We start from the raw sequence: 25,006 nt of genomic DNA, 5'->3' as shown, positions 1-25,006 counted from the left end.
GAGGGGTGGGTTATTTGAGCACATTGGAAACTTATCATGGTCATATGAGTCATTTTCCCATTAACACTAAATAGACGGTTGATATTGAAGATAAATATATTATTATATATATAATTAAGAAAAATACACATATATGCATAAATTCGAGTTGGATTGGGTTGACCTAATTTTTTAAAGGTTTAACTCGAAAATCACAACCCAACCCGACCCGAGGCTTCATCTAACCCAACCCAACCCTTATAGTTTGGATTGAGTTTGTCAGATTGTCGGATTTTTTGAACACTCCAATTATTTTATAAAAGATCTAAAATTTAAGAATGGAGAAACTTTACTTTCCTCTAAAACATTTGATTCTAAATCACTATTATCGATTATTCTTTTTCTTTAGAATCTTTCGTAAGGTCTAAATTTTGTTATAACACCAAATTGTTCATCTTTTCATTCGTAGAACCACTCATGGATCGATTAAGTTGGAAAAATAATTGAAATGTATAAATTTTAGTCTTATTCAATGGATTAATTCATTAATAGACTACAGAAATGGGAAAAATCCTATAAATTGGGCTAATGCACTAACCTATAGATAGCTTATGTTAGTTTGAATTTGGATACGTGATCCATGATTCATTAATAGTTTATGATATGACCTAAATGCTTAATTATTTTAAAAAATTAAGGGTTGAAATATCTATATATGAATTAAATTTATCAAATATATTAACTTTTATTCATCTTTATTTAATTAATATTAGAGCAGGGTCTTGTGTTTGAATCCTTGAATGAGTCCATAAGCGATGATAAGTGAGGAGGGTTGAGAATTAAAACGTGTCTGCGATTACAGGGGGCAAGCGGTGCTGCTGCTGAATCCTCTTCTGAAGAAAGATAAGGCAACCAAGAATTGTGGAGCACCCAGCAGGCAGCAGGGAATTTGAAAGTTGTTTCTCAATGGAGCTGACTCTGCCTACCCCCTTCTCCACCTCCTTCCCCAAGAGTACGCTTAAATTCTTTCTGCTCTCAACTTCATTCCATTTCTCTGTTTCCCATCACAAACTTATCTGACCATGTTGCCGATTTGGGGGTTTCCATTAAAATTGTTGCTTACAAGGTAGATGTACTCGTGGGTTCCTAGAGTTCTAGCTTTCCACCATTTCTTTTCTTGCGATTGCCCATTATGTCTCTTTGATCTTTCTGCAACAGGGTTTTGGATGGTTTATTTGTCTGTGTTGGGATTTTCAATGCCCATGTAACTGTTGTTTAACAATGTTTGGTGACAAATTGGTTGCTTTGGATAACTTGGAGAATCTATATTTTGTTGGTCCCCAATGATTAATGTGATTGTTTAATTGCTAACTCATCTTTAATATGAGTTAATTAAGATGAATCTTTGGTTGGCGAGCATTTTTGGGCTCTGAATGTTGTGATGATTGATAATAGATGGGGTTGTACCACATTGCTGAATCAAGGTCCTTATAATGGCTTACAAGTAAGTTCTTCTGGTTCAAGTTAATCACGGTGAAGACTGGGCGGAGCCAGAAATTTTCATATGGGAGTGCAAATTTTTACATTCTAACATTTTGTATGTATAATCTTTCTGTTACGAAGATTTAGGGGGCAAATTAGAGAGAAAAAATTAAATCATAACCTTTTTTTTATATACATAATTTTGCTCTCTCCTTCTTTTGCTCCACCCTGATAAAATTATGATCAAAATTGGGAAATGTAGTTTATAAAGTGGTGCAACACTATTGAAGATGTTCATATCTTATTTAGGATGCTTTAAGGGCACTTTGTAGGTGAACAAGAAAGAGCGCCCTTTAATTTTTGTTCAGGATGCTAATATGTCAACAATAATGTATCCCAGAAGGGACGTGTCAGCACTCGTGGATTACATTGTCCAATGTGTCCTGAGATGGCTGTGACACGTTACACATGACAAGATGTCGTGATCAGATCATAGAAAACTTTCCTTCTTATCTCTTTCCTCTCATTCTGTTTACCAACTCAACTTAATTCTACAAGAAGAGCATCCTCACCATGGTGCTGTACTGCCTAAGTAAGAATATATATGTATCTCATTTCGTTTAGCCATATACTTTCGGCTTTCTCCTTCAAAAATATGGCTATACAAAATCAAAGGATAATGGATCCTAATCCCATCGACCTAGAGTAAAAGGAAGTTGAGTTGTAAACTTCTTTATAGTTTCATCTAAATACTCATAAATCGTCAGTGAAGTTTCTATGTTAGATTGGGGGATTAGAGGAATTGTTCAATTTTCCCTTTGCCGTTCAAGAATCTACATCATGAATTTTTGATATACTATTCTTCAGTGCCTAACTGATATGACATCAAAACTTTCTGCTGACAAGATTGCTCTTCATGTGAAGTAATTAGGGGTCCTAAGCCCATCAATCTTGGTCTCTGCTCTTTGGATTCGAATCCTCTTTTAGCTGATGTTAAACTACAAGGAGGAAAAAGAACATTGACTGTAGCTTCTTCCCTACCCGAAACAGCAGCTTCTGTTGCCATTGCTGCTACAGTTGTAGGTGCCGCAGCCACCCTCCTTTCCAGAAGAAACAAAGCTTCTGAGGCAGAGGAGGTATGGTTTTAGATCTAAAATGTCACTTTTGCGCTATTATCATATAATAAAACTGTTCAAAACCTGCATCTCGTCGCCATGTTCGTGACATTCTTTATATGATTCTTATCAAACTATCATTGAATCCAAATACTTAAGCTGATACATTATGATACTTAACACTTCCTTCACTTCTTGGCTTGAAAATTAGCACAAGCTTAACAAGTGCTTTGATTACATGTTAAACTATCATTAAACTTAAATGCTTAAACCACTCGAAGAGTAGCCACCTTCTGACTGTCTCATATTCATTGGTAATCCTGTAAATTTCAGATTCCTTTGAGAACATGTGAAGATTGTGGTGGTTCAGGCTTATGCTCTGAATGCAAAGGTGAAGGGTTCGTTCTTAAGAAACTGTCAGATGAAAATGCAGAGAGGGCGAGGCTGGCTGCAAAAAACATGGCGACTCGATTCACCGCGGCGTATGACTTTCTTGTCTCTCTCTCTCTCTCTCATTCTCTTGTTTGAAAGCTTGATCTTTCAACTTATTATATCTGGCTCAAAATTGTCTCAGGCTTCCTAAAAAGTGGAGCTACTGTTCCAAGTGCTCTTCTGCTCGTTCTTGTACTACTTGTGGTGGCAGTGGGACGTTGAACTCTTAGTTTTAATTTGCTCAAATCATCTCAGAAATGCTCTTTTTAATGTAAGTTTGACTTTAACTTTATCCTTTTATGAGCTTGCTCGACCAGTTGCAAGCTATAGCAATGTAAATAGTAACACGTTGTGTGTGAAATTTTGAGTACTTTTAGTATATTGAAGAAGTGTAGGCTAGGAAAAAACCTTAATATTTGCTGACTGTAATCTTCCTATTCTTCCATTCTACAGCAATGTCAATGAAAAATTTATTCGCATTAACATTCTTCAAATTTGTAACTTGCCTCATCCTTTGTATGCATTTAACATTAAAAAATTTAAGGGAATTTATAATGGTGTTTGCTGTGCTTTTAGATTCTTTAGAGTTGGCAAGTGGGTGAGGAATGACTCGTTATCAGATCTATTTAGAAATCATAATTACGGGATTGAAAAATATAAAATTTACATTTTTGTCATGAAACAATCTCTAATTAGATGGTATCCATAACACAAATTACTAGTATATCTTTGGATTTTTTTTTAAAAAATAATGGTTTTTAAAAAAAAATGACACAAATAAGGTAGGTTTGAAAGTATTTTCAAAATTAGGGTAGGGAAATCGCAGCCATTGGATGCGATTTCAGGTAAATCGCATTTAATGACTGCGATTTTAGGCCGAAATCGCAGCCAATGACTGCGATTTTGTGAAAGTCGCAGTCATTGCCACGACTTCGGTGTGACATGGCTTTAAAGATGCCACGTGTTGGGCATGTAGTTGCTGCGAGTTATATATGGTATATATAGTATTTTGTAAATTGATTCAATGATTGTGCAACATTGGTCATAAAGATCATTATCAACCCTCTATCAGGGCGGTTTGACCTTCAATTTTTTCAATCTTTCTCTTTTTACTTTCTTTTAAGTTTTTTTTTCTTTCAATTTCTCTTAACATTTTCTATTTCATTTATTTCATTTCTCTTTTTACTTTTTTTTTTCAATCAATTTTTCTTTTAATCTTTTCTATTTCGTTTTTTCTTTTAATTCTTTTTTTTTTCCAATTTGTACTCCTACTCCACGTTTTTTACATTTTTCTATTCCAATTTCTCTTTTAACCATTTTTTTTATTTCATTTTCGCTATTAACTTCTTTTTATTTTCAATTTTTACTCTTCCAACGTTTTTTTAACTTTTTTTTCTTCAATTTCTCTTTTAACCTTTTTTTTAATTTAATGTTCTCTTTTTACTTTTTTTTTTAAATTTCATTTTCTCTTTTTTTAACTCCTTGTTATTTTTAATTGTTTGTTGCCGTTACATACATGTGATTCTTTTTATATAAATTATTGTAATATTTAGTATGATCTAAGATTTATTGAAAAACTATGTTCTAGACGAATGTATGCTTTTACTTATAATAAAATAAATTATATTTTATAGGTAAAATAAATAAAAACTATATAGAAAATAGAAAATAAATAAAATATTTTATTCGTAAAATAAATAAAAGACTAAATAAATAAATATATAAATATTTTAAATGAAAATCGCGTTCAACTTTATATAAATAGAAATTGCGTACAATGTACGCGACTTCTATAAATGGAAAGTCGCGTACAATGTACCTGATTTCCTTGCTGAGTCATTCTTCGAGGTCCAACTCATCTATGTTATATTGGCACCTAAATCGCATCCGCATATTAATACTTTTCTATGCAAATGGTAAAAACTAAATCAAGGACTCTTAGAGTTAACTTTATGGGAGCACCCACTCAGCCCTATCTGATAGAAAACATTTCCCAATCTCAAATCTCTACCCTTCAAAACCAGTCTACCTTAATAAAATTTAATAAAATTTAGACACCTATTTTCGGTTAAGAGGTTGTGAGTTCAAATCTCTACTTCTACATGTTGTACTAGAAAAGAAAAAAAAATTAATAAGTTAGAGGTGCAATTTATCCGGGAACTAAAATTTCTCAAGTCTAATATAGAACATGTTAGATAAGAAAAATGCACACTTAATAAAAATTTGAATTTTCGTAATAGTTTAAAATTAATTTTGTTACCGTTTACAATTTTTTTTACAACAAATGCAGGTTTTATTTAATTAAAAAACTTTCTATGTAAAAATGGGAAAATTTAACTAATGATTTTTTTTTTTAATTCTTTTTGTCTAAATCACTTTTTCCATGTCTAATTAAGTCTATTATTACTTAACCATGAAAGTACATCCATTTTTCCATGTCTAAATTATCAACATGAAAATTCTTACCAAGGTTGTCAAAATATAACTACTTCTATGTAAAGAACTTCTTTGTGACCAAAAAAAAAAAAAAAGCAAACAAAATATCCATGTACAAGAACCAAATAAAATTTAAAGTTACAAGTTTCTTTTTTCCTCTCTCTCTTCTTCTTTCTTCACATCACATCACTTATGGTGTTATAAACGAGAGAGGAGATAATATTTTATCCCATTTAAAAAATAATGTACTTATAAATCCAATATTTCATATTTTTTTTACTTCACGTATTTCGTATCAGTAGATATGTCATCCTTCACATATATATTCATGATGTTTTCATTTCCTAACTAATGTGAAACTTTGTTTGCATTCTTATAAATCCAACAAGAACACAGCTTAGCGATAATTGACATATATCTCAAATTAAAAGGTTGTAAATTCGATTCCCTACTCCCCATGTTGTTAAAAAAAAAGAATCCAACACTTCAACCCCAAAAGAATTAAGGGCAAGGTGAATGTGTGTGAGCAAACAAGTGCATCGATTTATTGTTTTCATTTAAAATTTTACTGGAATTGTACATAAATTTCGGATTTTTTTTTCTCTTTCCAATATTTAAAAATACAAATAAAAATATTATACGTTTTACTTATAAAATACATATCAATAACCTGATAATTTTTGTTTTAAAAAAATATACTTTTAAAATCCTACAACTTTGATTTTTCAATTAAAATTTTTTCGACGAATAAGAAATAGAAACAAAAAATGATTATTAAAAATTTTTATGTTTCATTTTTCAAGAAAAAATGTAAAATGTAAAGAAAGAAAGAATGAAAAACATAACACAAATACTCAGGGCACGTTTTTGTTTTTCTTTTCTATAAAATGGAATACAAGAAATAGAGCGGTTGAGAAATTAAATGAAAAAGAGAGTAATAATATTAACAAATGAACCCTAATATTTAACACACCTTTCTTTCTTCTTCCACCCAACCATTCTCTCTTATGCTATGCCCAGTAAATTATGTTTGTGGGTAAAGATTTTGCATCTCCTTTTTCATTAATCTTTTGCAATGTGAATGATATATAACCAAATTGACACAATAACATCACTATCAACCATGTTGGTCCAATTTGATAAACAATAGATCTTATAATAACAATATTTAATATATACAGTGGACATTCATCTATTAAACTCTTGAGCCTATAATTATTAAAACGTAGGAAATACTTTAAAACTCAAATCATATTCAATAAGAACCTAAAAGTCATCCAATTTAATATTATTTTGGAGAAAAAAATACAAGGAATAACTCCAAGAGCTCATGAAAGGGTAAGATAGACGATATAAGATATAATTTATGTCTCCAACAGACCAGCAAACGTACGACTTGGGAGAGCTACAAATCGTACAAGTTGAGATTATAAAAACAATAGACTTTATATGAGATTTTTGGTCATTTATATATCATAGCATGCTGTGCGTAGGATGAAGCACTTGAATTTGTCATTTTTGCAGCAAAAAATGAGGTCAGACAAAAGCATAATGTATATATATAATAAGATATTTTACTTTGGGAGAATTGAAATAGATTAAAAGAAAGTATACAGGGAGACGATAACTCCATATGATTGGTGCTTCATTAACTTGGAATATGCAAAAGAGTTGACAAATGTGTAAAGCTGAATCAATTGGGTGGGTCAGGTGTTGGGAAAATATCATGGTAATCATATAATCCCATTGATTCAGCGGTTTTATTTTGTGCATTTTTTAATGAAGAGGTTCAGATGCACAACTACCAATTTGTCAAATATTGATTGTCTAGTGGCCAAGTAGAGATGGAAAGAGGTAGAAATTAGGGTTGAAAAAAAGTCGGTTCGGATCGATTTTCGGACCTAGAGAAAAAAATTGAAATTGGTTCGATTTATTTATTTATTTTTTAACAGTCACTCCCTCTTGATTTGAGGAATAAAGAAAAGTTTGATGTCAGAGCTGAGGAATAAAGAAAAGTTTGATGCCAGAGCTTACTATAGTATATACTTTTTCAACCACGTTAAATAGCTAATCGCATACATAATATTTACTTTTGAAATTTAAAAGATAATTTCTAAAAGTTGAAACATATTCAACAAGATTCTAAATATCTTTTGAAGTAAAACAAGATTCTAATAATGAGATTTACACAATTCTTAAAAAAAAAAATACAAAATCTTTTTGAGTGTATTGTCACTGGTTAAATCTCGATTTCTGTTATGACTCAAATTCTATCTTTAGAAAAGATATTTGATGTCACGACTCTGAGTCTATTTTCTCAAGTTTCATTCTTCTCCTCCTAATTTTCTCTCCCACGTCCCACCCAATCTCCAGCCACTTTTTCTCCTAATTTCCCTTTTTCAAATTTGTCATTCAACTTCTTTTGCAAAAATGGAAAGTAAGTATGCATTTGGAGAGAGAAAAAGGAAAAAAAAAGTTTGAGTTTAACGGATCGTTTGTTTTTTGAAAATGCAGGTGTTGGGTATCTTCAGATGCCTGAAATTTCAAATGTCCGAAATTTTAGATGTCTGACATGTTCAGATGACCACGTTTGTTTTTGCAGGATTTATTTATGGGAATGTTCTAAATTTATATAATGTTCCAAAAACGCCCTTATGAATATTCATATAATTTATACATTAATCTAATATAATTTGCATTAATAATAGATTTTCTAAATTAATTTAATATTTTAGGTTTTTTTATATTAATTGCATATATGTATTAATTTTTGTATGTTATCAGGTAAAATCATATTAATATAAGACTTTGTAAAAAGTAATTAATATTGAATATAAATTTAATTTTCAACTTTAATATTTTTTAAAAAATACAATTATATAAGGTAAAATTCATTTATTATATTATCAAATCATTTCTTTTAAGAAGAAAAATATCAAAGGTAAGCTGATCGTTAAAAAAATGTTGCTTTAAAATTATGTATTTAAGATAATAGATATCATTCATAATAATTCATTCTAAATATTAAAAGTAAATGGAGATATTATATAATTTAATTGAAGTATATTTTATATGTACATATAATACATAAATATACTTAATTGCTTATAAGCCCATGAGTATATTAATTTATTTAAACTATAAAATTACAAATAAAACCAAATGAATTTGATAAAAGAAAATATATGAAAAAATAACGAAAGCTAAAAACGTCAACATAGGATGCCCTCGGAATCATGGAAATGCATGTTTCAAAAGGACATCCAAATTGACTCGGATGCTTTCCAAATGGGCATCCTAGGATACCCGGACATCTCGAGATACCCGAGTATCTTACATTACTACAAAACAAACGTGAGAATCCAGATGCCCGCCTCACGGAAATCTTGGATTCTCACGAAACAAACGGTCCTAAGAGATAAGTATGGAAGTTAAAAAATGTATGCAAATGGCTGAATTCCTAAAATAGCAAAAGTTCTACACATTAGATGTAGGAAAGAAAAATTATTTAAAACATATTTTGAATATGTATGCAAAATACATATATATACACATACATACATATTTTGGAAAAAGATATCATTTCATGTGAGGGGTGGCCACATTTAATAAAATTTTTCACTATTTACACTATAAAACACTTTAATAAGCTTAACTTCTTTCCTATTATATTTTTTTAATTGAGTCATTTGAAAAATGCTCTATTTCCTTTTTCTTCTCATTATTTTTTAGTAGATACAGTTTCTATACATAATTATCTAGAAAATAGTTTATATAACTTTGAAAACAAAATATATAGTTTCTATAATTCTAAATATATACCCATCAAGTATTTGGCTTTAAAAACACTTTGTAAAAAGTTAATATACTCTAATTTATTTCAATTTTTACTATTAATTGAATCATCTTCATTTTTGTTTAGTACAACGTGTAGGTGTAGGAGATCGAACTCACAATCTCTTGGTTGGAGATATATGTCAATTACGGTTAAGCTATCTCTCTTTGCCGAATCATTTTCATTTCATTTGTAGTTACATCATGTATTACATACTTATATATAATTTTTTGTTTTTTATTCTTTCTCTGATATTAGAGACATTGATCCAAAATAATAGATTTTTAGCCAATACTCCCCATCTTGTAATGATACTTGATCAAATCATCAAAAGTATTAATATCATTATTACTTTTTTTTAAGTACAATGATCAAAATATTATAAATGTTAAAATATTGGGAAGTAGAATATAATTAAATGTTAATGAAATAGGAGATAAAGGTGAGGGGTGGTAACAAGATATCTAATATGGTAAATTGAAAACAAAAGGTGTTGAGTTGTCATAATACAATAGAAAATAATATTGTTGGTTTGGTAAGCATGGTGGGGGTATTATTTGATCCTTGGGATATACGATGGGGCCTTTGGAAGTTAAGTTAGATATGTAATGCGGCGGCCGGAGGGGATTCTGTAGCTAGTCACAAATATTAGGTGTCACAATTGTAATTGTAACTGTCAACGCGAACTCGCCACTATAAATACCTGAACTCAGCAGCTGAGCTGATCCCCCATTGGTAGTAGTAGGCGTATTAATTCAGGTTAGAGAGAAAGAGAAAGAGAAAGATCATCAGAGAAAATGGCCGGCGGTAGTGGGAATGTTGAGGGATCCCCAGGGAGCTCGATGCATGGAGTGACCGGGAGAGAGCAGACATTCGCGTTCTCGGTGGCGTCCCCAATAGTCCCAACAGACACGAGCGCCAAATTCGCACTCCCGGTGGACTCGGAGCACAAGGCGAAGGTGTTCAAGATCTTCTCCTTAGCCAACCCCCACATGAGAACCTTCCACCTCTCATGGATCTCCTTCTTCACCTGCTTCGTCTCCACCTTCGCCGCCGCCCCTCTCGTCCCCATCATCCGCGACAACCTCAACCTCACCAAGTCCGACATCGGCAACGCCGGCGTCACCTCCGTCTCCGGCAGCATCTTCTCCCGTCTCGTCATGGGCGCCGTCTGCGACCTCCTCGGCCCCCGCTACGGCTGCGCCTTCCTCATCATGCTCTCCGCCCCCACCGTCTTCTGCATGTCCTTCGTCTCCTCCCCCGCCGGCTACATCGCCGTCCGCTTCATGATCGGCTTCTCCCTCGCCACCTTCGTCTCCTGCCAGTACTGGATGAGCACCATGTTCAACAGCCAGATCATCGGCCTCGTCAACGGCACCGCCGCCGGCTGGGGCAACATGGGCGGAGGCGCCACCCAGCTCCTCATGCCTCTCCTCTACGAGATCATCAAGAAGGTCGGGGCCACCCCCTTCACCGCCTGGAGGATCGCCTTCTTCATCCCCGGCTCCCTCCACGTCCTCATGGGCATTTTGGTCATGACTCTCGGCCAGGACTTGCCCGACGGAAATCTCAGCAGTCTCCAAAAGAAGGGCACCGTGGCCAAGGATAAATTTTCCAACGTAACTTCCCACCTTACCCTCTAGTAGATAGTGATGTCTATTATAATAATTAACGGAAGATGTTATTGTTAAATGTTTCAGGTGCTGTGGTACGCGGTCACCAACTACAGAACTTGGATCTTCGTTCTCCTGTATGGCTACTCAATGGGCGTCGAGCTCTCCACCGACAACGTCGTCGCCGAGTACTTCTACGACAGGTTCGACCTGAAGCTGCACACGGCGGGAATCATCGCAGCCACCTTCGGGATGGCGAATCTAGTGGCTCGCCCCTTCGGAGGGTACGCTTCCGACTTCGCAGCTCGATATTTCGGGATGAGGGGAAGGCTGTGGACCCTGTGGATCCTCCAAACGTGCGGTGGAGTGTTCTGCATGTGGCTTGGGAAGGCAACCCAGCTTCCAGTGGCCATAGTGGCCATGATCCTGTTCTCAATAGGAGCCCAGGCTGCGTGCGGAGCCACGTTTGGGATCATTCCTTCATTTCCCGGCGCTCGTTGGGCATTATATCGGGCCTCACAGGCGCAGGAGGCAACTTCGGGTCTGGGTTGACTCAATTGGTGTTCTTCTCGACAACGAAATACTCCACAGACAAAGGGTTGTTCTTGATGGGCATTATGATCGTGTGCTGCACTCTTCCGGTCACATTGGTTCACTTCCCGCAGTGGGGGAGCATGTTCTTGCCGCCCACCAAACACGTGGAGAAATCCACAGAAGAATTCTATTATGGGTCTGAATGGACTGAGGACGAGAAGAAGAAGGGTCTGCACCAGCAGAGCATCAAGTTCGCTGAGAATAGCAGGTCCGAACGTGGCAGGAAAATTGCGTCAGCTCCAACCCCACCCAACGCCACTCCTTCCCATGTTTGACTTCATTAATTATTTGCCTCATCCTCCAACCTTATAATATTAATAATTAATGCTTCATTTTGTATATCTCTGCTGTGCTATATATATTTTCTATATTGTAATGGGTTTAATTTGGACTTTTCTGCAAGAGTTAGGATCCAAGAGGGAAGTTCTTTACTTTAGTATATTCTGGAATCTCTTTGTATCTGAAAGAACCATCTTCAAAGAGTTTTATAATGAGACTTTGGATGCATCCTAGCTAGATGGCATTTTGTGATTGGATCCACGTCCTGAATTATAACTTTTCATTTGCTGATATCATCCATCTAGGGAAGGTTGAATTGTTCCTCCTTTTGAGACATTATTATTGGAGTGTGACATGCATACATTATAATATATAAAAGATGTCATTTACACAATACGTCTGCTTTAAAAAGTCAGCTGGTTATGTTCTATACTTTGGCATTCGAATAATTATTGGCGTCCGCATCATGTTGATGTGCTATTTTAATTAGCTGCCTTGGTGGATTATTAAAATTAATGGCCATTTGTGTGGCTCTTTAATTAATTGACATACTGTAGTTTAAATAATATAGGAAGGATTGTAGGCTTGGGATGTGTGAACCGTACTTATCCCACACTTGGGGAAGAAGACTTTTCCTCAAGACACTTTAAATAATAATCCTTTTTTTTTTTTTTCTCTTTCCTACTCTTATTTGAGACTTTCACGTTTCTTTTACTTCCAATTTTATATTCTTGAAATTATAAATTTAGCTCACGGAGTTTTGATGGTTGAATTTATCTGGTCCTTAAACTTTGGACAGTTTGAATTACATTTTTCAACTTTCAAATTTAATTTTAAGTTAAATCTTTGTTGTTAAAATTTGTTACTTAGAGGTTGATATGCGACACGATATTTATTGAGCTAACGAAGAATGATTTGCACAAATTTTATTTAAATCCAAGCATGTATAAGATGTCAGTAAGTTTTGACACTGCAAATGAACAATGGTCGGTGGATTCTGGAGCCTCCATTCATGGTCTTCATTTATTGGCATCACTTTCGTTATAAATCACGGTAAGAAAACGAACTTTCTGCGACATTTTGTAATAATAGTCGCTAAAGAACATTTTAATTTAAACGACGTTTTTGTACAAATATCGCTAGTACTATATTTCAGTGATGCCATTATGAAACGGAGTTGGGAAAAATTAGTTACCAATAATGATCTTTTCCCCTTCAATAGTTGTTCAGTAGAAACTAAATCCAACACACAATAACAGAATATATAGGGAAAACACATAGGCTACGTCCAATCTTTTGCTACACGTGGGTTCTACTATAATATAGTTGGTACAATGGGCATACAATTATCTCAACTCTAGAAGACTCAGACAAAAGTCATCCAGCTTCTAGGAACTACAACAATACGATCCTAGAAAACAAGAATGAAAAACCTCACGAAATACCTAAGAGAACTGGTTGCCGACGATGCACCCAACATAGTCACGACCGCCTCAAATATTGTGCAACAACACCTCATGAAAACCTAACGAAATAAGGTGTATTTAAACACCTTTGCAACACCTCTTGAGATGATGTACTCCACATCTCAACGCTACGAACATTGCAACACTAAAGAGACACCTCCTGTGATTTTTTTTCTTGATTCGCGACAATGTCGCTCGCTTGGCTAGCAGACCCCAGCACCTGCATCTTTTTTTTCACTCTTTCTCCTCCATTGAATTTGGCTCGAATCTCAACAATCTCCCACTTGGAGATGGATAACAATTCTGCCTCCCATTGCAACAATATTGTCCATCATAATTCAGTTTTTTAACTGGACCAACAACTTCTAACTGATCAACATCTTCTTGGCACCAAACCAACGCTCGACTCCCACTACACCAACAACTTATAATATCTTATGTGACGTTTGAGTAGAGAGGATGAGTACATTAATGAACTGATACTCATCCGAATGGAGGCATCCTGAGACCATGGAAGCATGGTTAAGAAAACACTTAAAAGAATTGATAGTTACCACCTATACTAATAAGGTGCACCTTCTTTGTCGCTAATACTTTTTATTTGCGACGCATAAACCCCGTCGCTGATAATAATATTAGCGACAATACGAATAAGTCGCTAATAGTAATTATTAGTGACAACAACCGTTGTCGCTGGTAATGATTATTAGCGACGAGGCACTAACTTTGTCGAAAAAAGTAAAAACGACGCGGTTTTATCGACAAACTTAGCGACGAACGTGCTCCCGTCGCTGCTGATACTTTTAGCAACGAAATTGGATCTTCAGCAACAATTTTTCTATGTCCCTAAAAGCCTATTTTCTTGTAGTGTCAATCGTAAGAAATGTCAAGGATCCTACATTGGTAAGATAAGAGACCTAGCAAAGGTTTATAATATAAGTGGGCTACTATTCTCATTGTCAATTGGTTTTGAGATGAAACCTCATGAATAATAATATGGTATCAGAGCCCAAAACGCTCAAGCGAGCAACTGATCCAAAAATGGGATCCGGCCAAGATCGAGGAGCTAAAAGAGCCACGATCTTGAGGAGCATATTAAGGATCCCACATTGAAAAGAAAAGGGACCTTACAATGGTTTATAATAGACATGCAATTGGTTTTGAGATGAAACCCGACCATGAATGTTAATATGGTACAGCTCAAACGAGTATCCAACTCTGTCTTTCTGAGAACATTTCATAAAATTCTATTTCATATATGATTTATGAAATCAATTTTTCTAACACAATTTCATAGTTTCAAACATTTATCAAAATTTCAAAACAATTATAAATGTTCAGTAAATACAATTTATAAAATTTCTGAAAACTTCTAAACATTAAATATATAACTTCTTCAAAGTCTTTAATAATATATAATAGAAAAACACGTAAATTCTGCTTGACCTCAAATAACGATCTGTCAAAATTAATTCATACTTTATTCAACACAAATTGAACATAAACCATAAAATTTTCTGTTTGGGGAGGAAAAACCCTACTGCCACGTGGAGGACGAGGATTCGCCACTAAAGGAAGATCCGAAAGGACAACTCATCGAGCTCCATCTCGGAACCTACCGAGGTGGAAGACTCCGCCATTTCCCGTCAAAGATCAACTCGTCATTTTCAGGAAAGTGTCCTAGCTCAATTTGTTGGAGCCCGACACGTCCGACCTTAAATCAGACCAAGGTAACCGCTTGTCGCAACCCTTGTCGGAACGTAAACGTATAAATAGAGGGTCTCATTTCACCATAAGGTATCGAATTTCACCTCGAACTTAATATTGAGTCCGAACTGCTTACTGACGCTCTATTTTTCATTGAATCTCTTATAATTTTCAGATTTCTGTTTTCAAATCATCAACCAAACGCAACCTTAACAACCTATAAGAGAATTTTGATGAGTTGTGCTATGATCATGATGTTTATTTCCATACCATAATTTTTCCCACTATAATATTTTTCAATTATGCCTCAAAATTAGTAACAAGTAAACTTTCCCCAGATGACATTAGCTAGCAAATCAGCAAATCAACTTTATATAATATAAAAAGAAAACTTTGAATTGGACCCAAACACAAGATGGCATTTAGGGTGCATCCAAAGTATGATTATAAAACTCTTTGATGATCACACTCTTTCAGATACAAAGAGATTCCAGAATATACTAAAAAATTCATCCCCATATATTCTAGGGATAGGTTGAACATGCCTTTAGGATAGATAAAACTGCAATATATAATACAATATAGCAAAAATTGATGCATTATGATTAATTATAAGGTTATTCTAATGGGAGCTAAGGTTGACATATACCGTAGGATTTCTTTCTCCATGTGATGTGATTTTGAAATATGTTAGATTTCTTTTTCCTAATTTGAAATATACCTAATTAAAAGAAGAAAAATGAAATGCAAAGCCTACATCTAACTGTTATATATATTTTTTCGAACACACATGATGGAAGTAGGAGATTTGAACTATGATGCTTTAGGAGGAGATTTGTGTCTTAATTAGTTGAGTTATAGTTAGGTTGACCTCTACCCATTATGATTAAGAACAATTGTTGGATGCAGGTTTCGTGAGTTGTACGTCACCCAATTCACACTCTCTCTCCTCTATTTGAGGAGGCGCAGCCCAAATCCACACATTCTCCCTCCTCTACCTGAGGAGGCACCCCATCCACACTCTCTCTCATCTACGTGAAGAGGCGCCACCCCTTCTTGTTTACTTAAATTCCAAGAGAAAACCATTGATGTCATTCTCAAGATTTTGAGCTTGAAATCACTCTCAATTTCAACCAGATTCACAAATTTTTCTTGAAATTTTCATAAACTCGAGTTCTCTTGATTAAGATTTCGAGCGATATGTCGTTTTTTTAACCTTTTCATAAACAAAGGAAAAAAAACTAAAAAAGAAAAAAGAAAAAAAAACATCCTTCTCCGCAAAAGAAAATGTAATAGAAGGATTTCTCATTTCCATGTCCGAACGAACAGCACCAATAGTGCATGTCGGAAGACGTCTTGGGCTTATCCCAAACATATGTTGCAAGTCCAATTAAAATCTTCCAATATCCATAATTTCTGTGATTTTTCTCAAAATATCGTCAAAAGTAAACAATTAAACTGCATTAATATCCACAATTTCGGTGATTTTTCTCAAAATATCGTCGACATCGACATGTCTGTAAAATCGAAACCTCAACATTTCCATCGACATTGAAATTTTGAACCTTACATGTTGTAAGGTAGCATGAGAGAGATGAAATAATGGTTTTTAGTGAAGAGAGAGTGAATGAGATAGTTAAAAGAATATTTTAAGTTTATTTTAAAATGTTTATGCAAGAATTTGCACAACCATGATTTAACTTGAAGCCGGTCCCTGCTCCGACCTGAAACTCTAAAGGAAGACCTACACAAGAGGCAAAATCTCCGACGCTCAAGTCAGTAAGCAGCTCGAACTCAATATTAAGTTCGAGGTGAAATTCGATACCTGATGGTCAAAGGAGGCCATCTATTTATAAGTTTAGGTTCCGACAGGAGTTGCGACAAATATCGCTAAAGAACATTTTAATTTAAACGACGTTTTTGTACAAATATCGCTAATACTATATTTCAGTGATGCCATTATGAAATGGAGTTGGGAAAAATTACTTACCAATAATGATCTTTTCCCCTTCAATAGTTGTTCAGTAGAAACTAAATCCAACACACAATAACAGAATATATAGGGAAAACACATAAACGATACAAAGGCTACGTCCAATCTTTTGCTACACGTGGGTTCTACTATAATACAATTGGTACAACGGGCATACAATTCTCTCAACTCTAGAAGACTCAGACAAAAGTCATCTAGCTTCTAGGAACTACAACAATACGATCCTAGAAAACAAGAATGAAAAACCTCACGAAATACCTAAGAGAACTGGTTGCACACCTTTGCAACACCTCTTGAGATGAGGTACTCCACATCTCAACGCTACGAACATTGCAACACTAAAAAGACACCTCGTGTGCTTTTTTTTCTTGATTCGCGACAACGTCGCTTGCTTGGCTAGCAGACCCCAGCACCCGCATCTTTTTTTTTTTCACTCTTTCTCCTCCATTGAATTTGGCTCGAATCTCAACAATCTCCCACTTGGAGATAGATAACAATTCTGCCTCCCATTGCAAAAGATTGGACGTAGCCTATGTGTTTTCCCTATATATTCTGTTATTGTGTGTTGGATTTAGTTTCTACTGAACAACTATTGAAGGGGAAAAGATCATTATTGGTAACTAATTTTTCCCAACTCCGTTTCATAATGGCATCACTGAAATATAGTACTAGCGATATTTGTACAAAAACGTCGTTTAAATTAAAATGTTCTTTAGCGACTATTATTACAAAATGTCGCAGAAAGTTCGTTTTCTTACCGTGATTTATAACGAAAGTGATGCCAATAAATGAAGACCATGAATGGAGGCTCCAGAATCCACCGACCATTGTTCATTTGCAGTGTCAAAACTTACTGACATCTTATACATGCTTGGATTTAAATAAAATTTGTGCAAATCATTCTTCGTTAGCTCAATAAATATCGTGTCGCATATCAACCTCTAAGTAACAAATTTTAACAACAAAGATTTAACTTAAAATTAAATTTGAAAGTTGAAAAATGTAATTCAAACTGTCCAAAGTTTAAGGACCAGATAAATTCAACCATCAAAACTCCGTGAGCTAAATTTATAATTTCAAGAATATAAATTGGAAGTAAAAGAAACGTGAAAGTCTCAAATAAGAGTAGGAAAGAGAAAAAAAAAAAAAGGATTATTATTTAAAGTGTCTTGAGGAAAAGTCTTCTTCCCCAAGTGTGGGATAAGTACGGTTCACACATCCCAAGCCTACAATCCTTCCTATATTATTTAAACTACAGTATGTCAATTAATTAAAGAGCCACACAAATGGCCATTAATTTTAATAATCCACCAAGGCAGCTAATTAAAATAGCACATCAACATGATGCGGACGCCAATAATTATTCGAATGCCAAAGTATAGAACATAACCAGCTGACTTTTTAAAGCAGACGTATTGTGTAAATGACATCTTTTATATATTATAATGTATGCATGTCACACTCCAATAATAATGTCTCAAAAGGAGGAACAATTCAACCTTCCCTAGATGGATGATATCAGCAAATGAAAAGTTATAATTCAGGACGTGGATCCAATCACAAAATGCCATCTAGCTAGGATGCATCCAAAGTCTCATTATAAAACTCTTTGAAGATGGTTCTTTCAGATACAAAGAGATTCCAGAATATACTAAAGTAAAGAACTTCCCTCTTGGATCCTAACTCTTGCAGAAAAGTCCAAATTAAACCCATTACAATATAGAAAATATATATAGCACAGCAGAGATATACAAAATGAAGCATTAATTATTAATATTATAAGGTTGGAGGATGAGGCAAATAATTAATGAAGTCAAACATGGGAAGGAGTGGCGTTGGGTGGGGTTGGAGCTGACGCAATTTTCCTGCCACGTTCGGACCTGCTATTCTCAGCGAACTTGATGCTCTGCTGGTGCAGACCCTTCTTCTTCTCGTCCTCAGTCCATTCAGACCCATAATAGAATTCTTCTGTGGATTTCTCCACGTGTTTGGTGGGCGGCAAGAACATGCTCCCCCACTGCGGGAAGTGAACCAATGTGACCGGAAGAGTGCAGCACACGATCATAATGCCCATCAAGAACAACCCTTTGTCTGTGGAGTATTTCGTTGTCGAGAAGAACACCAATTGAGTCAACCCAGACCCGAAGTTGCCTCCTGCGCCTGTGAGGCCCGATATAATGCCCAACGAGCGCCGGGAAATGAAGGGAATGATCCCAAACGTGGCTCCGCACGCAGCCTGGGCTCCTATTGAGAACAGGATCATGGCCACTATGGCCACTGGAAGCTGGGTTGCCTTCCCAAGCCACATGCAGAACACTCCACCGCACGTTTGGAGGATCCACAGGGTCCACAGCCTTCCCCTCATCCCGAAATATCGAGCTGCGAAGTCGGAAGCGTACCCTCCGAAGGGGCGAGCCACTAGATTCGCCATCCCGAAGGTGGCTGCGATGATTCCCGCCGTGTGCAGCTTCAGGTCGAACCTGTCGTAGAAGTACTCGGCGACGACGTTGTCGGTGGAGAGCTCGACGCCCATTGAGTAGCCATACAGGAGAACGAAGATCCAAGTTCTGTAGTTGGTGACCGCGTACCACAGCACCTGAAACATTTAACAATAACATCTTCCGTTAATTATTATAATAGACATCACTATCTACTAGAGGGTAAGGTGGGAAGTTACGTTGGAAAATTTATCCTTGGCCACGGTGCCCTTCTTTTGGAGACTGCTGAGATTTCCGTCGGGCAAGTCCTGGCCGAGAGTCATGACCAAAATGCCCATGAGGACGTGGAGGGAGCCGGGGATGAAGAAGGCGATCCTCCAGGCGGTGAAGGGGGTGGCCCCGACCTTCTTGATGATCTCGTAGAGGAGAGGCATGAGGAGCTGGGTGGCGCCTCCGCCCATGTTGCCCCAGCCGGCGGCGGTGCCGTTGACGAGGCCGATGATCTGGCTGTTGAACATGGTGCTCATCCAGTACTGGCAGGAGACGAAGGTGGCGAGGGAGAAGCCGATCATGAAGCGGACGGCGATGTAGCCGGCGGGGGAGGAGACGAAGGACATGCAGAAGACGGTGGGGGCGGAGAGCATGATGAGGAAGGCGCAGCCGTAGCGGGGGCCGAGGAGGTCGCAGACGGCGCCCATGACGAGACGGGAGAAGATGCTGCCGGAGACGGAGGTGACGCCGGCGTTGCCGATGTCGGACTTGGTGAGGTTGAGGTTGTCGCGGATGATGGGGACGAGAGGGGCGGCGGCGAAGGTGGAGACGAAGCAGGTGAAGAAGGAGATCCATGAGAGGTGGAAGGTTCTCATGTGGGGGTTGGCTAAGGAGAAGATCTTGAACACCTTCGCCTTGTGCTCCGAGTCCACCGGGAGTGCGAATTTGGCGCTCGTGTCTGTTGGGACTATTGGGGACGCCACCGAGAACGCGAATGTCTGCTCTCTCCCGGTCACTCCATGCATCGAGCTCCCTGGGGATCCCTCAACATTCCCACTACCGCCGGCCATTTTCTCTGATGATCTTTCTCTTTCTCTCTCTTTCTCTCTAACCTGAATTAATACGCCTACTACTACTAATGGGGGATCTGCTCAGCTGCTGAGTTCAGGTATTTATAGTGGCGAGTTCGCGTTGACAATTACAATTACAACACCTCATTCTGACTATATAGAATAATCCACTCCGGCCGCCGCATTACATACATAACTTACCTTCCAGAAAAGCCCCATCGTATATCCCAAGGATCAAATAATAATAGTATCCCCCACCACACGCTTACCATACCAACATTATTATATTCTCCCATGCTTTTTCCCTTTTCTACTATTCTGGACAAATAGTATAATCATAAATCAAATATGCCGACTTTGTTCCTGATCTACCACATATTAAATACCTTTATACCACCTCTGACGTTTATTTCCTATTTCGTTAACATTTTAATCTCCTTCAATTACATTGGCAAATATAAATTTAACTCATTGATAATAGGCACATGTTTAGGTCTATTGAAAAAAAATTATTAAGTGTGGTTGCCACAATAGAATTGTCCAATAACTATTTGATACATATCAAAAGGCGGTGATGACAATATCCATATTTGGTCTTATCTTCGGATAAAATAAGTTGATCGACCACCTACTTCTGCACTGTGTTCTGGGCTAGTTCGTGGTATTGCCTTTTAGGTGAATTTTCTACGATGATTTCGCTCCCTGGTTGTAAATTGTAAATTGACAATCTTCTACAAGAAATTCTACATAAAAATTTTAATTCCAAATCTATTATCCTCGTGCAATGCTGTGGTTTTAATAATTATAGAACATGTGGCTGGAACAAAATCATCTTACTTTCTCAAATTTCACCGGATCAAACATCCATATTTGGAAAGATATCAAAATTTCAGCTTTAACCTGGTCAACAAAATCTCATCTCTTTTGTAAGTATGCTATTTGTACAATTTTACTCCACTAGAATGCTTCTTCATAACACCTATTATTTTTCTATGTTTCTCACGTACCCATTGATGAAATGGACGGTATCTTAAAAATAAAAAGTTTTCAAAAATTTGATCCATCCAAAATAAGTTTTATAATTTCTCTTTAAAACTAGGTTATTCTAGCCTCTTCCAATAATTTCTCATCCATCGAGGCTCTAGATTTATTTCCCAATCTCCCTACTCAATTATATCACACCTCGCCAGTCGGCACCTAGACATTCACTATTTGACAAATTGGTAGTTCTACACATTAGAAAAAAAATGCACAAAAAAGTTCTGATCGATGGGATGATTACTATAATATTTTTCCCAACCACCTGACCCACCCAATTGATTCTTTACACATTTTCCAACTCTTTTTGCACATTCCAAGTTAGAGAGAAGCAACAACCATATGGAGTTATCGTCCCTTAGATACTTTCTCTAAATCTAAATACTATTTAAATTCTCCAAACCAATATCTTATTGTATATTATGCTTTTGGCTGACCTCATTTTTGGCTGCAAGTGACAAATTCAAGTGCTTAATCCTACACAGCATACTATGATATAAATTACCCACAATCTCGTATAAAGTCTATTGTTTTTATAATCTCAACTTGGGCGATTTGTAGCTCTTCAAGTTGTACGTTTGCGGGTCTGTTGGAGACATAAATTATATCTTATATCGGCTAGCTTACCCTTTCACGAGCTCTTAGAGTTGTTCCTTATTTTTCTTTTCTCAAATATAATATTAAAATTGACGACTTTGGGACTTTAATTGTATACGAGTTGATAAGTTGTGAAGTGTTTCTTACTTTGCTGGTAAAAGTACTTTTCGAGATGAAGCTATAAATTTTGTGGGTGAAAAATTTTACCTTATTGAAATGAATGAATGATATCTCAAAATTCAAACTATCTCATTACAATAAATTTTGAGTAAGAAATACATTCGCTCAGAGGGGATCAGCTAGCTAGCTTATTAAATAGCAATATTAAAGAAAATATGGATCCTTTTTAACATTTTGGTATTACGTTAATTTGATCCTAGCTTAGTATATAAGATATCTATTAGCACAACAACCATGTAGTTAATCCTCCACAGCCCCACCCCAACTTAGTTATGTTGAATGCAAATGAAAAAAAAAAAAAAAAATTTGGTACGTACATTATTGAGTTTTGCCACGTTAATTTGACTTTGGAAAGAACCTTCATTTTAAAATTAGTATCGTTATTAGCTATATTGGTTTGTGTAACTTAGAATAAATTTCTCTTTTATTGGTTTGTGTACATGTATGTGATTCTTTTTCATCCCAGTGAAGTTTTATAAATGGAACCGGCTACGTTTTGACTGTTTATATATGTGTATCAATTTTTTTTTTTTTTTTGAGAAATTGCACTAATTACACCTCATAAAACTTACAAAATTGTCGCAACTAAACTCAATCGTTATAATATATATTGTTAGTGATAGATTGCAAATTGTAGAAACCCATCCCTAAACTATAATAATTGATACAATTAAATCTCAAACAATAGAGTTTTTACAATTTAGTCCAAAATTTTTAAGCTAATATTTTAAGGTTAAAATTATAGTTTTCAAACTTTATAGACATTTACTGCTACAGTAAATGGACCAAATAGATAACCCTCAGAAAATTCATAAAGTAATTAAATTTATAATATAACTTAAGTAATTAAATATTTGACGATGTACAATACCAACTAATATTTAATCAATTGAAAATGTTATATCCTTATTTAGTTAACGGTATTACCAATAAATACTATAAAGAATCACAATTGTACATATATGTTCTCTAACTTGAGAATTATGATAAGCTATTTCATCAAACCAATAAAATATAATTAACCTTCCAAATTGAGAGTATCTTCTGGGTTTACTTAACAGCTTAATATGATGTTTCCAAACTAGCTAAACCTTAATTGTACTCTTAAAAGTCAGAGAATGGCTACAAGGAAGAAGCAATTAATCTTGTCAAGGCCTTGCCTGATGGCCGACCTCACCATAACCTTCCTTGGTGGTCGATCTAAAGTGACCGATCTGAGGTCTTCCCTGAAAATCATTCAAGAGAGAACGACCTTCCATACCTAGTCAAATTTCAAATGACAAGAGTATGATCTGGAATAGCTACTCCCGACATGCTCAACCGCTAGTCGGATTCCTTGTCGGGTACCTCAACCTACAAATAGGGCACTTCACCCTTCAGTCAGGTATCGTATTCTAGCTCGGTCTCCATATTGAGGTAGGACTTAAAACTGACTTGAGCGTCGGAGTGTTTGTTCTCTTGTGCAGGTCTTTCCTCGTCAAGTGGTCTTTCACCTCATTCCTGACACTTCAGTTCATTTCAGTCCGCCCACCATCACCTCTTGAGTTGGTCATTCTTTTTCAAGGACACCCAAGCTCTCCCAGCAGTCATACTTGGGGTAGGTTAAGCTCTCCAAGCAATCATACTTGAAGTAGGTCGAGCTCTTCCGCGTGGCCGGTCGTACCTCGATTAATTTTTATTTTTGTTTTTACATAAACAAACCAGTTTAACTATGTTCAAATTGCTTCCAACTAAAATAGTTAATACTTACAAAACCAAAAATTAAATTAAACAAGCAACATCAGCACATTCATAAGCAAAATAACGAAGTCAAAATCAAACTAATTACAAATTAATTCACAACATACCTTCAGCACAGGTTACAAAGAATGTCCGGGACCAGTACGATACTGGCCACAGTAAGCTCAAAGCCAAGCTTATAAATTCCAACCTAAAAACAACTCATGAAATAAAAGACACAGAGAACACATAACTGAGATTATATGTATATTTAAGTAACAATCAAACTAACAACAAGAACATAACTTTCTATACTTAGTGACTTTTTAGTTCTCAATTTGATCAAAAGTACCTTCTACTTTTAATAGGAACACTTTTAAAAGTATTTTCAAATATACCTTCAAACTCTTTTGTCCAAATAAAATTAATTTCAAAATAAATGTCTATAGGTGAACCACCGCGAACAAATCAGCACTGGGTCGACCACCATGGGACTACTAACATAGGTAGACCAACTCGAGTCGACCTGCTTGGGCCGACCAGCATGGCTCGACCAGCCTAAGACTCTTAGGGATCCCACATTGAAAAAGGGACCTTATAAAAATTTATATAATAGACATGAAGTACCTCCTCTCATAGTCAATTGATTTTGAGATAGAACTTCATGAATATTGAAAGAGACGACCACCCTTGGTAGACCAGCACATGCCGATCACCTTGTGTTGACTAGGCCAAGTTGAATAACCTAGCTGAACACTTCAGGTCGTCCCACCTAGAACAATTGGTACAGGCCCTACTGGATGACCATCTCAGGCCAACCACCTCAAAACTACCATCTTAGGTTTAACCATCCAAAAGTTCATCAATCAGAGCCCCACCACCCCACTATATGGATGATCACTTTTACCAAAATTGTAGGGGAGGAGGAAGGGTGCTTGAGATTGGGAGTAAAAAAAATTAATTAAAAGTAATAGATATTTATGAAGTAATCAATTAATTGTAAAGAATATAAAAATAATTTATTTATTTAAATTTATTATTA

General features: G+C 35.9%; 3 protein-coding genes across 5 annotated transcripts; 2 read left to right on the top strand and 1 right to left on the bottom strand.

Moving 5' to 3' along the window:
* Positions 1 to 777: 777 nt before the first annotated feature.
* Positions 778 to 3,491, top strand: LOC111020449 (uncharacterized). Of its 3 annotated transcripts, none has more exons than XM_022297135.2 (4): positions 778 to 991; positions 2,386 to 2,597; positions 2,910 to 3,058; positions 3,151 to 3,491. In XM_022297135.2, the coding sequence occupies exons 1-4, from the start codon at positions 946 to 948 to the stop codon at positions 3,236 to 3,238; spliced, it is 495 nt and encodes a 164-aa protein (XP_022152827.1). In that variant the 5' UTR covers positions 778 to 945; the 3' UTR covers positions 3,239 to 3,491. The 3 variants fall into 3 exon arrangements, with proteins under 3 accessions (XP_022152827.1, XP_087977532.1, XP_087977533.1); XM_088121406.1 differs by lacking the exon at positions 778 to 991 and adding an exon at positions 1,047 to 1,105 and having other exon boundaries at positions 2,393 to 2,597; XM_088121407.1 differs by lacking the exon at positions 778 to 991 and adding an exon at positions 1,458 to 1,483 and having other exon boundaries at positions 2,393 to 2,597.
* A 6,511-nt stretch (positions 3,492 to 10,002) lies between these two features.
* LOC111020454 (high affinity nitrate transporter 2.4-like) lies at positions 10,003 to 12,019 on the top strand. The gene is given in 3 exon segments (XM_088121402.1): positions 10,003 to 10,898; positions 10,980 to 11,370; positions 11,373 to 12,019. Coding segments are annotated over 3 exon segments (1,602 nt in total). The 5' UTR covers positions 10,003 to 10,076; the 3' UTR covers positions 11,762 to 12,019.
* A 6,467-nt stretch (positions 12,020 to 18,486) lies between these two features.
* LOC111020453 (high affinity nitrate transporter 2.4-like) lies at positions 18,487 to 20,504 on the bottom strand. Its single transcript, XM_022297140.2, has 2 exons — positions 19,609 to 20,504; positions 18,487 to 19,527 (listed from the first exon to the last, which is right to left on the bottom strand). The coding sequence occupies exons 1-2, from the start codon at positions 20,428 to 20,430 to the stop codon at positions 18,745 to 18,747; spliced, it is 1,605 nt and encodes a 534-aa protein (XP_022152832.1). The 5' UTR covers positions 20,431 to 20,504; the 3' UTR covers positions 18,487 to 18,744.
* Between the last annotated feature and the right edge of the window lie 4,502 nt (positions 20,505 to 25,006).

The sequence above is a fragment of the Momordica charantia genome, assembly GCF_013281855.1.
Source record: "Momordica charantia cultivar OHB3-1 chromosome 3 unlocalized genomic scaffold, Mcharantia_2.0 BLBB01000003.1, whole genome shotgun sequence".
In the NCBI taxonomy this organism is placed as follows: Eukaryota; Viridiplantae; Streptophyta; class Magnoliopsida; order Cucurbitales; family Cucurbitaceae; genus Momordica; species Momordica charantia.
This window is presented reverse-complemented; position numbering and strand designations above follow the sequence as displayed.

Excerpts from the sequence above, each read along its gene's own strand:
- LOC111020449 (XM_022297135.2), top strand. The coding sequence starts at position 946 with ATGGAGCTGACTCTGCCTACCCCCTTCTCCACCTCCTTCCCCAAGA. Across the intron at positions 2,598-2,909 it reads AAGCTTCTGAGGCAGAGGAG|ATTCCTTTGAGAACATGTGA; the intron begins GTATGGTTTTAG and ends TGTAAATTTCAG. Across the intron at positions 3,059-3,150 it reads GCGACTCGATTCACCGCGGC|GCTTCCTAAAAAGTGGAGCT; the intron begins GTATGACTTTCT and ends AAATTGTCTCAG.
- LOC111020453 (XM_022297140.2), bottom strand. The coding sequence starts at position 20,430 with ATGGCCGGCGGTAGTGGGAATGTTGAGGGATCCCCAGGGAGCTCGATG. Across the intron at positions 19,528-19,608 it reads CCAAGGATAAATTTTCCAAC|GTGCTGTGGTACGCGGTCAC; the intron begins GTAACTTCCCAC and ends TAAATGTTTCAG.